Source organism: Triticum aestivum, chromosome 1A (assembly GCF_018294505.1).
Source record: "Triticum aestivum cultivar Chinese Spring chromosome 1A, IWGSC CS RefSeq v2.1, whole genome shotgun sequence".
Lineage (NCBI taxonomy): Eukaryota > Viridiplantae > Streptophyta > Magnoliopsida > Poales > Poaceae > Triticum > Triticum aestivum.
In genome coordinates, this window is record NC_057794.1 from 465151794 (window position 1) to 465164311 (window position 12518).

General features: G+C 51.4%; 1 protein-coding gene across 1 annotated transcript; it reads right to left on the reverse strand.

The window, feature by feature from the left end:
* Positions 1 to 10105: 10105 nt before the first annotated feature.
* Positions 10106 to 11409, reverse strand: LOC123057014 (myb-related protein 308). Its single transcript, XM_044480195.1, has 2 exons — positions 11035 to 11409; positions 10106 to 10935 (listed from the first exon to the last, which is right to left on the reverse strand). The coding sequence occupies exons 1-2, from the start codon at positions 11295 to 11297 to the stop codon at positions 10455 to 10457; spliced, it is 744 nt and encodes a 247-aa protein (XP_044336130.1). The 5' UTR covers positions 11298 to 11409; the 3' UTR covers positions 10106 to 10454.
* Between the last annotated feature and the right edge of the window lie 1109 nt (positions 11410 to 12518).

Sequence of the window (12518 nt, forward strand, 5' to 3'; positions counted from 1 at the left end):
TAGACTCAGCCTAGTTCGGTGCGCACTGACTTGTTAAGCGATGGCGTTTGACCTGATCACATTCTATTCTAGTGGCCATGATTGCAGCTCCTGTTCAGCTATGATGTTGAAGTGCACTCGATTGTATATTCAGATGCAAAGGCCGGCCACCAGGGCTCGCATATTTGGTGCGCAAGCAAAGAATACCAGAACGGGAGGCCGGCGCTTCCTCGCCCCACAAAATAAAACAAAAGAAATGGCGCAGACTTGTGAGCTCTGAATATGCAAAGTGTGCTACTACTCGTTGATTAAATTTATAATCAAAGTTGAATATCAAAAAACGTTAGCGCATTACATTGTGAAACGGAAGAAGTACTAGCCTAGCAAGGAGGACGTCAGAAGCAAAAGGAGGGCCGGAAGTACTACGCCAAATCAGTCCACCAACTACACCACTGCTAACCAGTTCAGTGTTCCGAGCTGATGATGAGCGCTTTGTATCGGCGCAGGACAGTCCCCGCCTTTCCAGGGCTGTAGCAAAGCGCTTTCCCTTGGTGCACCATGTAAGATTCGGCTACCAAACAACGCAGACATGCGCAAATGCTTGCTTACTCGATCTCGTCTCATGCAGATTCTGGCCTAGTCAGCTTGTTTTGCACTCTTGATGAAAATTTGAGGCATAAAATCTCTCAAGGTCAGGAGAACCGCATTTCCCAGGGCACCAAACCTGAAAATAGAATAGCATAGGTTGGCCATATGAGTTTCTCATATACATGTAACATTTTTAATACACATGTAACATTTTTAAAATACATGATTAACATTTTTAAGTACGTTTTTATGTCCGCTTTTTCATATACATCTAAATATTTTATATGCGTTTTACCATTTTAGAAATACATTTTTTAAATTCATTTTTCTAAATAAATTTTATAAATGGATGATTAACATTTTTAAATAAATGATTTAACATTTTGTAAATACAATGATTTTTTTTCAAATACATGTTTAGGTGTCTATTTTTTCATACACATTGTACATTTTTCCTGTAGAAATGAAACATTTATTGGATGTACGTTTAAAAATTTTCAAATACATGATTAACATTTTTCTAAACACATGTTTTCGAAAAAAAAAATCAAATACTGCAAAAAAAATATCATCGGTGTTTTAACAATGCAAAAACCTTTTTTACCACACTGAAGTAATTCTTCGTGAAATATTATAGGTATTGTATATTTTTTTCGAAAATATAAAATGGTTAGAAAAAAAAGCGAAACGAATAAACGGAAAACGAATCAAATGAACAGTGTTACTGGGTTGGCTGATGTCCACGCCGCTTCAGGTGAGGAGACGGTCTATCTCACCATAGGATGCGGTGCAGCCAGAGCAACGGTCTATCTAGCCCGTTTGATTATTCAAGAAAAAAATCTTCGGTTTGATGATCCCATATACGTTCGATATTTTTTTTGTGCAACAGCAAGGATCTTTATTCAACAAATGCAGACCTAGCACAATCATCCATCATGCTCCTAACTAGTAAAGAAGGAACATAATCCAGTTAGCTCTCAGTCACCATTAACGGGCATGCTCGCTTAGCACATAGGTGGGCTGGAAAGTTGGTTGATTGAGGTAGATGTTAAATAGAAAACAAACTAAAATCTGAAGATATGCAGATGCCGCAGTGGCTATCTGTCGCAATGAGGCTGGAGTATATTTGGGCTCTTCTGCGGTGGGTTTTCAAGGCATAATTGATCCGGTGTTCCTCGAGACTTACGCTTGCAGGACCTCGGCGTACAGTGGGCATTGGTGGCATCCGATTACAAGAATATCATCAACCACATTAACCATGGGACAGGAGGTCCCCATGCATGCTGCTACTATACATGAAATATTAGAACATAAAGCTAGTTTTCAGTTCCATGGTTTCATCCATGAATCCAGAAACTTCAATTTCGTGGCCGATAGTCTCGCCAAATTGCTTGTAATCTTCTATAGGTAGACATGTGGTTGGGCAGTCCTCGTGATCCAACAGTTGCACCTATGAACATACCTATGAACATTACTTCCAATCAATAATGGTTGGCGAGATTTTTTCTCAAAAAACTAAAATCTGTAGATAAATCCCCTATTTTTAAAAAAAGCAAAGCCGCGACCGAAAGAGAATTATGGCGAGAATTCCAGAGGTGCACAACCTCCGGTAGTCAACCTCCATGACAATGTCTTTAAACCTTCCGGGCATTACAAAGACTACGCCGTCCCGGAGCACCAAAGCTTCAGCTATCATGGATCGGTAACCCCGTGATAAGGTCTACACCGAGCTCCTAGAGAACTGGTAGCGGACCTCGCTACGGCCTCCAGCTCCACCATTCCTCTGTTACTATGAGCTAATGACAGCATCGGTAGTATACAACTGACATCTGTCATCTCCTTTCTTCTTCTTGGTGGGCGCCTTACTGATCCTGCCGCCGCGTATGAAGTTCACGCGGAGAAGGGAACAAGGATGCGAGAAATGGTGGGATGTGTCCGCCACGAGTCGTTCGTGCGGCTCGTGTAGGGCTCCAACACGACCTCAACTAATTAACCCCGGCCGGGTGGAAGTGAAAAATGGTGGCTTCCGCTGCTGGATGCACGCATCGCCTTTGCTTTCACAGATGTCTCCCGGTCGATCGAGCAATGTCGTCACATTGAGGCCTGATATCACCACCTGCATCTCGTACCATTCCATCACAGCACGATCCTGACGTAAGATACATGGTAAATTATTAGTAGAAAGGACCCGTATTACATGCATAATTATAGACTACCAGCTGGCAAGAATATTGCAACAATTAACAACACTACTTCTCCCTTTGTGTTGTTTGGCGGGCCGATTCGTGCCAGCCCCACAGGATGGGTACGGAAAGGGTCAGATATACATCTGCAAGTCCGGTTGGTTCCAACGTCCAACCTTGTGCGGTACCAACAGGGGACGACATCCGTACCAGAATTCTGGTTGCACCTAACACCGGCCTTCATCCAGCCAACATTCTGCTCGCCGCCAGCCCGCCACCATTCTAGTTGGGAACAGATAATCTCCGCATCTTCCCAGAAGGTGGTCAAGACTCAAGAGTGGTCACATGGTCCAAGAGGTGAGATACTTCCTCCGTCCGCGAATAAATGTACAATACATCTAGTTTTTGTTCTAAGTCAAAGTTTCAAAATTTTGACCAACTTTATAAAGAAGATACTAATTTAGTGTCATAACTGCTGCTACTTTTCCCTGTAAAGTTGGTCAAAATTTTAAAACTTTGACTTGGGTCAAAAGCTAGATGTATACTTATTCACGGACAGAGAGAGTATGATCATAGGATGCATGCAGGAGCACCGGGGAGGCCGTGCTAGCTTCTAGGCACGCACGCACGCTGCTAGCCGCAGCTGGTGCTGGCCTGGACAAATCACAAATATATGGTACTACTACGTACATGGCAGGTAGGTGAGAGAGGAAAAGATATACACAGAATGGGCCAATGTAATTATTGTGTTTGAGAAAAAACCAGTCCAGCGATGCCCACCATTTCATGTCCATGCACAGTTTCGGTGAGGCACTGACCCGTTCCACCACTGTTGCACCCAACTTACTAATCCTAGATCAGAAAAGTCCTTCTAGATGCCTTTTTGTGGGCTCTGGCGTCCGGGAGAAAGATACGTTGAGGTCGAACTAAAATGGGGATCGATGCCTGACCTAACCACCGCCTTTTCAGACGGGCATCTCTGCAGTTAGCTCACATGATGTACGTCGCAAAACATGCACCAAGCTGCACGGCCACGAGATGGTATATCCACCAAGGAATGGAAAGTGAGCCGCCCAACTGCCTTTCCGGTGGCCGTTTCCGTTGCCCCGCCGGCGCGGCAACCATAGTCACACACTCACACAAGCAACTGCTACGATGACGGCATGATCCGCTCATCAGCATGATTAAACCAGGGCTGACATGGTCGTCGATGTATATAAACAAGCTAAAATATTTTATGTTTCTGCGCACAATGATCGATCAGTGGAACCTTCTACCGCGGCACGGGATCCACGTTTATTTTAGCAGCGATTGAAGCGGCAGACACAAGTGTAGTTTAGGTAGGTGCAAGTGCATCCGGTGATGTTGTCATGCTACCAACCTTCAGCGACCGCCGTCCGATTCGTGCAGTTTCCAGATTCCTTCCGCATTGAAATCATGAAACGAAGCTTTATTTTGTTCTCATCTAACCAAAGGAATATATGAGGTCAATCGACTGACTTTAGCTATTGTGCGCAGTCGGTTTTCAATGAAGGAAGGAGAAGGAAAGGGTCTTGCCGGAGAGAAGGAAGGAGAAAGAAGGGGCTCGCCGGAGGGCTACCCCATTATCTATCTTAGGGTTTAGGGTGAGGGCAGTGGTGGACGGCGGTGGTGGGGTTTCGTCGGAGAAAAAACTGGACTCGGGTGGGGCTAGAGGGATGACCGGCGGCGGCGGCAAGACCAGCAGTGGGGGTGGTTCAGGGAAGGGCTGTGTAGCGAGGCGATCGCGGGAGCGCCGCTAGCCGCGGGCGACCATGGCCGGCGGTTCGGCCTGTGGCAGGTTTGGCGGGTGAAAGAAGAAGAAGTTTGGAGGTAGAAGAAGTAATCTGCACCATTTATTTTTCATCCAACGGTGGAAACGAAATCGACTGACCCAAATTCGTTTTTCAGGTGACTCACGTCTAGCCATTCCCGAATTTGGTAGTTTAGAATGTAATGTAGAGTGGTGAGCCTCAGACTCAGAGTCGTGTGCATATCCTTGGTGTGGATATCATCACCACGCGATCAAATCTATGTGTATGAGCATAGAACTGTTGCAAAATGAGAAGAGTCGGACATCGTCGCTAAACCATCACATATGCACATACTCTAGAACCTATGTAGTATAGGCCGCCGACAACAACAATGCCAAGCCATAATGACAATGTTGTGGCCACCGCAAGCCGTAGGCGTACAACCCAGATCTATTGTTGCACCTCTTCGTGTCGCCGACATCACTGCCGCTTCACAGTTGCGCCGACCAGACCCCAAGCAGTCATCGTCAGATCAAGGCAATGGAGAGTCGTCAACGTGCACGGCCGCCCACGACGAACAACGCTGCCCACGCAACACAACAACATTGCAATATCACGACCACCTAGGAGAGCAAGGGGCCACCGCAATGACGACCAAACTCTATCAATTGTGCCGCACTGCGGCACTGAAGGCATTTATACGCAAGGCACCCCCTTGCTGCCGGTGTCCTCCAACGGCAGCTGTGTAGGATAGGAGAGGAGGGGGCAATGGCTGAGTTTCGTCCCCCTCCCCCGCATCTCCAACCCGAGGGTTATGCAAGCGACCTAGAGAGTTGAAAAATATGTTAGGTAAATATGATGATATAGAAACCAAACAATATAAAATATTGTGTAATGGTGTTTTACAGTGTATCTAGAAACTAAATTACCATTTTTTTTGCATATATAAGGTGGCAAACATTCTAAGAAAAAGGTGCACAGAACAAAAGGCATGAGAGCAGCACCCAACGGGAAGATTTTGGTCTGATCATGGATTAGGCCGTGAAGTTGACTCCTAGCAGCATGATTTGTCACCGCCACAATATCTCGCCACTTTGGCGGCGTACACCTAACTCGATCATTACTCAGTTGAAACGATGCACCTCTCCGAACATGCAGAATTAACCTTTACGTATCAAGTCTCAGTTCTCAGAATAAACAGAAAGTTCAAAGCTGTCGTTGAAACTTCGTGCGCCTGCACATGTGATATGCGATCCTTCTTCCACAACCACATCGTGGGGGGCACGCACTTGGTGATGAAAAGGAAAACCGACCGATGTACCAAACAGATCAGGGCAAGGATAGATAGCACACCCACAACACGAGGATGAGCTAGCATTTCACAATCATTGATCGCGGTATCACACATATAGATCGTCCAAAAGTCTTTGAACTCAGCGGATGCATGTGCGTGTTGTGAATGAACGCCCATATCTCATTGCATCAACGGCCCTCTTGCCGACTTTTTTGTGTGTGACCCCGATCTTGCCGACTAGTTCACGCAATGATTGGGAATGGGCTTCGTTGTTGGATAGGAACATCCTAAATTCGCCACCGCTGTTCTGCTTCAAAATATAGTTGACTCTAGATCGATGTTCATGATGTAGACGCCATCGGTCGATAGCATTGCGGTTTATGGAAGGCGTCAAAGACGACGTCAAAAATGGTGTTAACTCGGCAGGGCACGGTTGATTTGTTGTGTCTGAAAAAATGTGTCATACCAAAAAAAATGTTATGTCGATTTTTTTTAAAACTACTGTTTAAGTCATTATTTTGGCAAGCCATACACCTTTTCTCATCGATACTGGAGCAACAATTACCCCCTATGTCTGCAAATTGCAATCTTTGATCGCACCATTCAATGGCAAGTAGGAAACGATCCAACCGCCCGTCACACACTCACACTGGGCATCCATAGTCGGAGTTGGCAAATCCGGCCTCCTATATGTCTGCGAACGCATTCAACATGCCCACATACACTGATCGAACAATCCCTAAATTCAAGCCTCCACACTCGCGTATCTCATATTCCGAATCCTATATCCATACAGATCCATGCAACTATTACATAGATCACGAAACGATCAAAATCGACAGAAAACAGACGTATAAACTGGTACCAAACAGCCATAATTCACATAAACATCACCCAAAAGATCTAACAGGCAAGTCACACAGTTCAACAATCAGGCACATTGTAACTACATACTACAACTAGATTATAAACAGGAGAGGGCGAGCTTCACCACTTCCTCGCCGACCCTTTACCCTTCCAGTCGCCGCCGCAGCTGTAGGAGTCCGCGGCAGGTGGTGGGTCCACGTTGGAGCCGTCGGACCCGTAGGAGGAGGAGGAATTGGAGATGATGATGTAGCCTTGCAAGCGTCGTACGACGCGGTCTTGCTTGTGCTTGAGTTGGCCACCCTCGCCGCCTCCCGCTCGGATTGCTCAATACCGAGCCGGGGCTGCTTGGCGTTGATCCTCCGGAGCCGTCGGGCCTTCGTCTCTGCCTCAGTCAGTGACCGGCGACACACCCACTCGAGGAGACAGTCGTCCTCGTCGGGCACCCGGCGGCGGCAGGCGGACTACGCAGACGCGTTGGACCCGCCCGCCATCTGCCTCTCGCGGCAGGCGTCATGTGCCTCCGAATACGGAGTCCGCATCCGCAGCGTCGGCGAAGAGGACACTAGAACCCAACGCTGTCCGCGCGGAGCAGCGGCCGGAGGTGGAGGAGGCCGTCGGGCGGAAGGAGTAGATCGGGCAGGCCTCGCAGATCCATGCGCGGGGCTAGAACGGCTGGTGCCGGCGTTGGCACTGCGGCGACGGGCGACAGGTGGCGTCGCACCGGACCCGTATCGACCTGCGAGCACTCGAGCATGATACGGAGCGCCAGCTCCTCCTCATCTCTGGAGCTGCCGTTGGAGTGGCTGTTGGTGCTGGACATGCTCACCGGCGCTAGGGATTTGGCGGATTTCGGGAAGGGGAGCGGAGTGAGCTAGGGTTTCTATCGGATGAGGGTTTTTGTGGGGTCGGGATGGGCCAGCCATGGGCTCGGTTGACGTGGCGGACGCACCGGGGCATGCCCGGGCTGCCTCATATTCGCCCTACATTTGGGACGGATATGAAGGGTGTCAGTCAGTCCGTTTGAGGCCTGTTTGAGAGTTTCAGTTAGGTCATTTTTTTCTATGACCGGCCAATGATCGGACGGCCTACCTGGACATATGAGACAGATGCAGGGCGCCCGGCTGAAGATGCTCTTAAATGATTTGCTAAATGATACTCCCTCTACCTCGTAAGAGCATCCACGGCCGGGCACCCCAAACCCGCCTCGTCTAGGCGGGCCGCCTGGTCATTGGCTGGTCACAAATTTTCGACCCAGACGGACGCCTCAAACGGGTCTCAAACGCCGGGCTGACTGGCACCCCTCATATCCAGTCCAAATATGGGGCGGATATGGGGGCGCTAGGGCGCGTCCGCCACATAGGACTGACGATGAGGTCCCACGCGGACTAGCCCGAAAATCCGGTGGTCCGTCGTACGCCTCCTCCGTCACCGCAGTGTGAACATCGTGTGGCACCGCTTTGGCTCTCCGCCCGAGGCCAAATCCGGCTATTTAGGCTAGCCGGCGTCCCCCAACCCTAGCCCATCCACCTCCTCCCTCTCTGCGCCGCCACTTGAGCCCCTCCGCCTCCTTTTCCCTGCTCCTCCATGCTCTCCGGCATCGCCATGGTTTGGCGGCTGATCACCACGTACGCTATGCTCACGCCGAAGGCAGATCACGGAGGAGATCCAGGCAAGGCGGCGCCGCCCGAATCGCTGTCGGGCTGCCTCCGGACTCGCAGGAGCCGGAGGAGGACGAGGAATAGCACCCGGAGGAGGACGAGGAAGAGCCGTTGCCGGAGCCGATGGAGATGGCGGATCCGGAGGAGGACGAGGAGCAGCAGTCGGAGGAGGAGGAAGAGCCGCTGCCGGAGCCGATGGAGGTGGCGGATCCGAAGCAGGACGAGGCGGAGCAGTCTGCTTCGGGGTTCAACATGGCGGAGGCGGAGGCGGAGGCGGAGTTCGCCGTCGCCCAAGCCACGGAGAAGGTGGAGCAGCAGGCCATCCTGGAGTCCATCCAGGATTAGGCCTGCATGGAGGCCAACCGGCAGTTCCTCCGAAAGGGGCTGGCGGCGTCCGACGCGCTCTTCGCCGAACTGGATGCAGAGATAGAGGAGGATGAGGCTGGATGCGTGGGAGCATCAGTTTCCGCCATGCTGCCGGAGCCGGGGCACAGAGATTGTCGACATCTCCAACGAGGAGTAGCCAGATTAGTACGTAGGTTTTATCATTTGCATGCTTTTGTATGGATTTGAGAATCTAGTATGAGATGTTCGTATGCAGTTGTGCTAATTTGAGGAATGACCGGTCAGTACGGCACGTCCGCGGACGTTTAATTTATATTTGTTATATACGGCTGTAGATGCTCTAATAATATATAGCATTTTTGACACTGGCCACCTCTCTACATCAAACGTGAGCAGCAGCAAAATCAGTTTTACTAACTTATTATACATATGTATTAGCAGGATATTCCAGTAGATTTGGCTCGTTAAGCCAGTAGGAGTAGAACATTGCGCACGTTTCCGGTCAGTAGCAGAGGGGTTTTACAGTCAACCTACCTGGTACAGATACAGTCAAGTAACGCTCAGAGTCAGCGCGTGAACAGCATGTACTCCTACCAACGTATGCCTAGACTTGGCGCGTCCAGCTCCGTCTCCACTGACTTGTTATTCGAAGCGACGGAAGCTTTCGCCGTTGACCCGATCATACTCCACTGGCCGCCCATGATCGCAGCTCCTGCTCAGCTACGATGCCGAAGTGCACTCGATTGTACTGTATTCAGATGTACTTCTATATATGCAAAGGCTCGCATATTTGGCGCGCAAGCAAAGAATACCAGAACGGGAGGCTGCCGCTTCTTCGCCCGGGAAAATAAAACAAAAGAAATGGCGCCGACCTGTGAGCTCTGGATATGCAAAGTGTGCTACTCACTACATCTGCTGCACTGCACCAAATCCACCAACTGCTGCTACCAGTTCAGTGTTCGGAGCTGAGCGCTTTGTTTCGGCGCAGGACAGTCTCCGCCTTTCCCGCTTTCTGGGCTGTAAAGCGCTTTTCCCTCGGTGTACGTACCATGTAAGATTGGGCTACCAAACAACGCAGGCACACGCAAATGCCTGCTTACTCACCTTGTATTGCTTTCAAGACCATCTCCTACCTTGACATTCCCACACGGATTTCATTTCATAACTTGAAGGTGCGCATATAGCAATGTTCATCGATTGATGCGTGCAAACATTTGAAGCGCAGAATTTGTGGAGTGCAAACACAGACAAGCCGAAATAGAACAGCATAGTTTGGCCATACGAGTTTCTTCACTGCCTAACTCCCTGCCAACTGAAGAATTCGTGGAGTGCAAACACGGACAAGCCGAAATACCTACCGAAAAAACACACCACATGATTGCCTTGCGCAACATCCATCCACACGACCAAAACCGCACAGGAAAGGAACACCGGAATCTGATGCCCGAAACAATAATGTGCCCGCTACCTCACATCAGCTCCTCCCTTTTTTCCACAAAAAACACGCACCAACCTTTGTCACATTATCCCCTCGTTTTTTCACCCAACACAACCGGCACCAACCAAGAATAAAAGATAGTACTCCATTTTGCGTCTGTGTGTGTGTGAGAGAGAGAGAGGACAAATTCGTGGGTTTGGCGTACAAGGAAAATATGAACAGATTAGATTTTTCTTCACCGTTTCGTTGGACAGTGGTGCTGCGGAGGTGGAAAAATTCGCCGTCTTACAAATTGCTGTGGAGCCTAGGGCCTAGCCGTCCCGTCTCGTCTCATATGTACTGGCCTTCCTCCAGCGGCCTGAAATATCTGAACCCGCCCCCCTGGGAGCCCGGGCTGTCGCCCTGGCGGCAGCTGCACGCCGCCCCGCCTCGGAGGCCGAGGTGGCGGCAGAGGCAGACGGGGTGCGAGGTCGGCGTGTCGGCCGCCGGCGGGCCTACCGACAGGTCCAGGTTCAGGTCGGGGCATCGCGGCTCCCCCGTGCTCGTCGCGCCGCTGCTGCCGTCGGAGGAGGAGGAATCCACGGGAGGCTGCTTTGTTGGCAGGGCGAACATCGTGGGCGGCGCTGCCCTCGCCGGCACTGCGATGTGTGCCGGGCGGGACGACGCGGCGCCGCCGTCGACGGCGGTGAGCGGGCGGTGCGTGTGGGGGTCCATGCCGCGGGAGAGGAGCTTGCGCTTGATGTGCGTGTTCCAGTAGTTCTTGATCTCGTTGTCCGTCCGGCCCGGCAGCTGGCCGGCGATCAGCGACCACCTTCACGAGCGAGCATTCCCGTCGTCAGCAAAGAAGTCGCACTATATACAGGACGAGCACGTCGGCGAGGTTGATCGATCGAAGGGTAGAGCGGCTTACTTGTTGCCGAGGAGGCTGTGGAGGCGGATGATGAGCTCGTCTTCCTCGTCGGTGAAGTTGCCGCGCTTGAGGTCGGGGCGGAGGTAGTTCATCCAGCGGAGGCGGCAGCTCTTGCCGCACCGCAGCAGGCCCGCCGCCTTGGGCAGCGAGCGCCAGCAGCCCTCGCCGTTGGCCCTGATGTAGGCGATCAGCCGCTGGTCCTCCTCCTTGGTCCACGCCCCCTTGTTGGTGTGCTCCTTCTCGCAGCACGGCGACCTCCCCATGCCGGTCGACCTTCTAGACTCTAGAGCAGGGCAGGGCAGGGCGGCAGCGAGCTCTCTCTCCTGCTTCTGAGGCGGGGAGAGCGGAGGCGGAGCGGTATATATGGCGGTGGCGTGTGGGTTGGTTGCCCTTTTTCGCTGCCCGCATTGACTCGGCAGCTTGTAGTGAGTTTGACGGGGGTGGGGTGGGGTGGGGTGGGGTGGGTTGGGTGGTGGTTGCGGGAGGGAGGCGGTGCGGTTGCGGCGGTGGAGCCCGCGTGTTTTTTGTTCCCGCCCTCCTCCCGTACTTGGCACGTACCGCTACAGCTTTGAGTTTGGTAGGCAGGGTTGGCTGGGCATTTTTAATCACGAATCGACAGACGTCGCTGCGGGGTGCGGGTACGGGTGGAGGATGTCCGCCTTTATGAGCCAGCTAGGTTCAGTAGAGGTTGGTGCTGCGTAGAGTACTACGACTAGTGTACTCCCTGTTGGACGGGTAGAAATACGGAACCCATTGACCGGCGCACAGTGGCATACATACACCCATACAGTAGTACGGCAAACACCACTAGCGTGTCAATTCAAGCTAGGACCGAAAATGGACCGAACAGATCCCGAACTCCACGTAGCAGGTACGTAGTTGTTGCAAGATTGTGTGGGATGGATTTTGCAAAGTGCTCGAACCGATGGAAGAAGCTTCTGCACGCGGGAGGAAGGAATTAGCAGCAACCAACTCTGTGGTAGGGGTACGTGCGTATGCGAACTTTAGGGGCAGTAGGTGCAGCACGGCAGACACCCTAGAAGAGGAGGAAATCGTCTAGAAGGAAGGAGGCAATAATTTAGGACTTGGGGTTAGGTGACGTGCATCTGGTATTCTGGTTACGAGTTTAGGTCGAGTTTGGTAGCGGCCCGGCCCGGCCCGGCCTCGGTGGGCAGGCTAGCTCGGATCGGATAAAGAATCCGGTAAAGGTGCCAGCCCCCCGGGTCAAAACTAACGTGCCTAGCTTCCCTTTTCGTTGGGAACCGCTTTTGGTCGTACCGGGTCCGGTCGGGTTGGGTCCCCCGGCCAATTGAGTCGGGCCCGACGTGCCATGATGCATGCATGGAGATGGAGCGGACGTGCCATGTGTGAACCATGCCGTGTCTAAGTGAACTCGTCCGAGTGTACGCGGTCAGCGACAGTGAGCTGGTGCTAGTGATGCGGATCGGCAGGAATCGGTCGTGTCCCGTGCCGAAAAGGGAGTC

Bases quoted from the DNA above. Each gene is read 5' to 3' on its own strand.
- LOC123057014 (XM_044480195.1), bottom strand. From the start codon at position 11,297: ATGGGGAGGTCGCCGTGCTGCGAGAAGGAGCACACCAACAAGGGGGCG. The intron at 10,936-11,034 runs GTAAGCCGCTCT...TCGCTCGTGAAG, and splicing joins CACAGCCTCCTCGGCAACAA to GTGGTCGCTGATCGCCGGCC.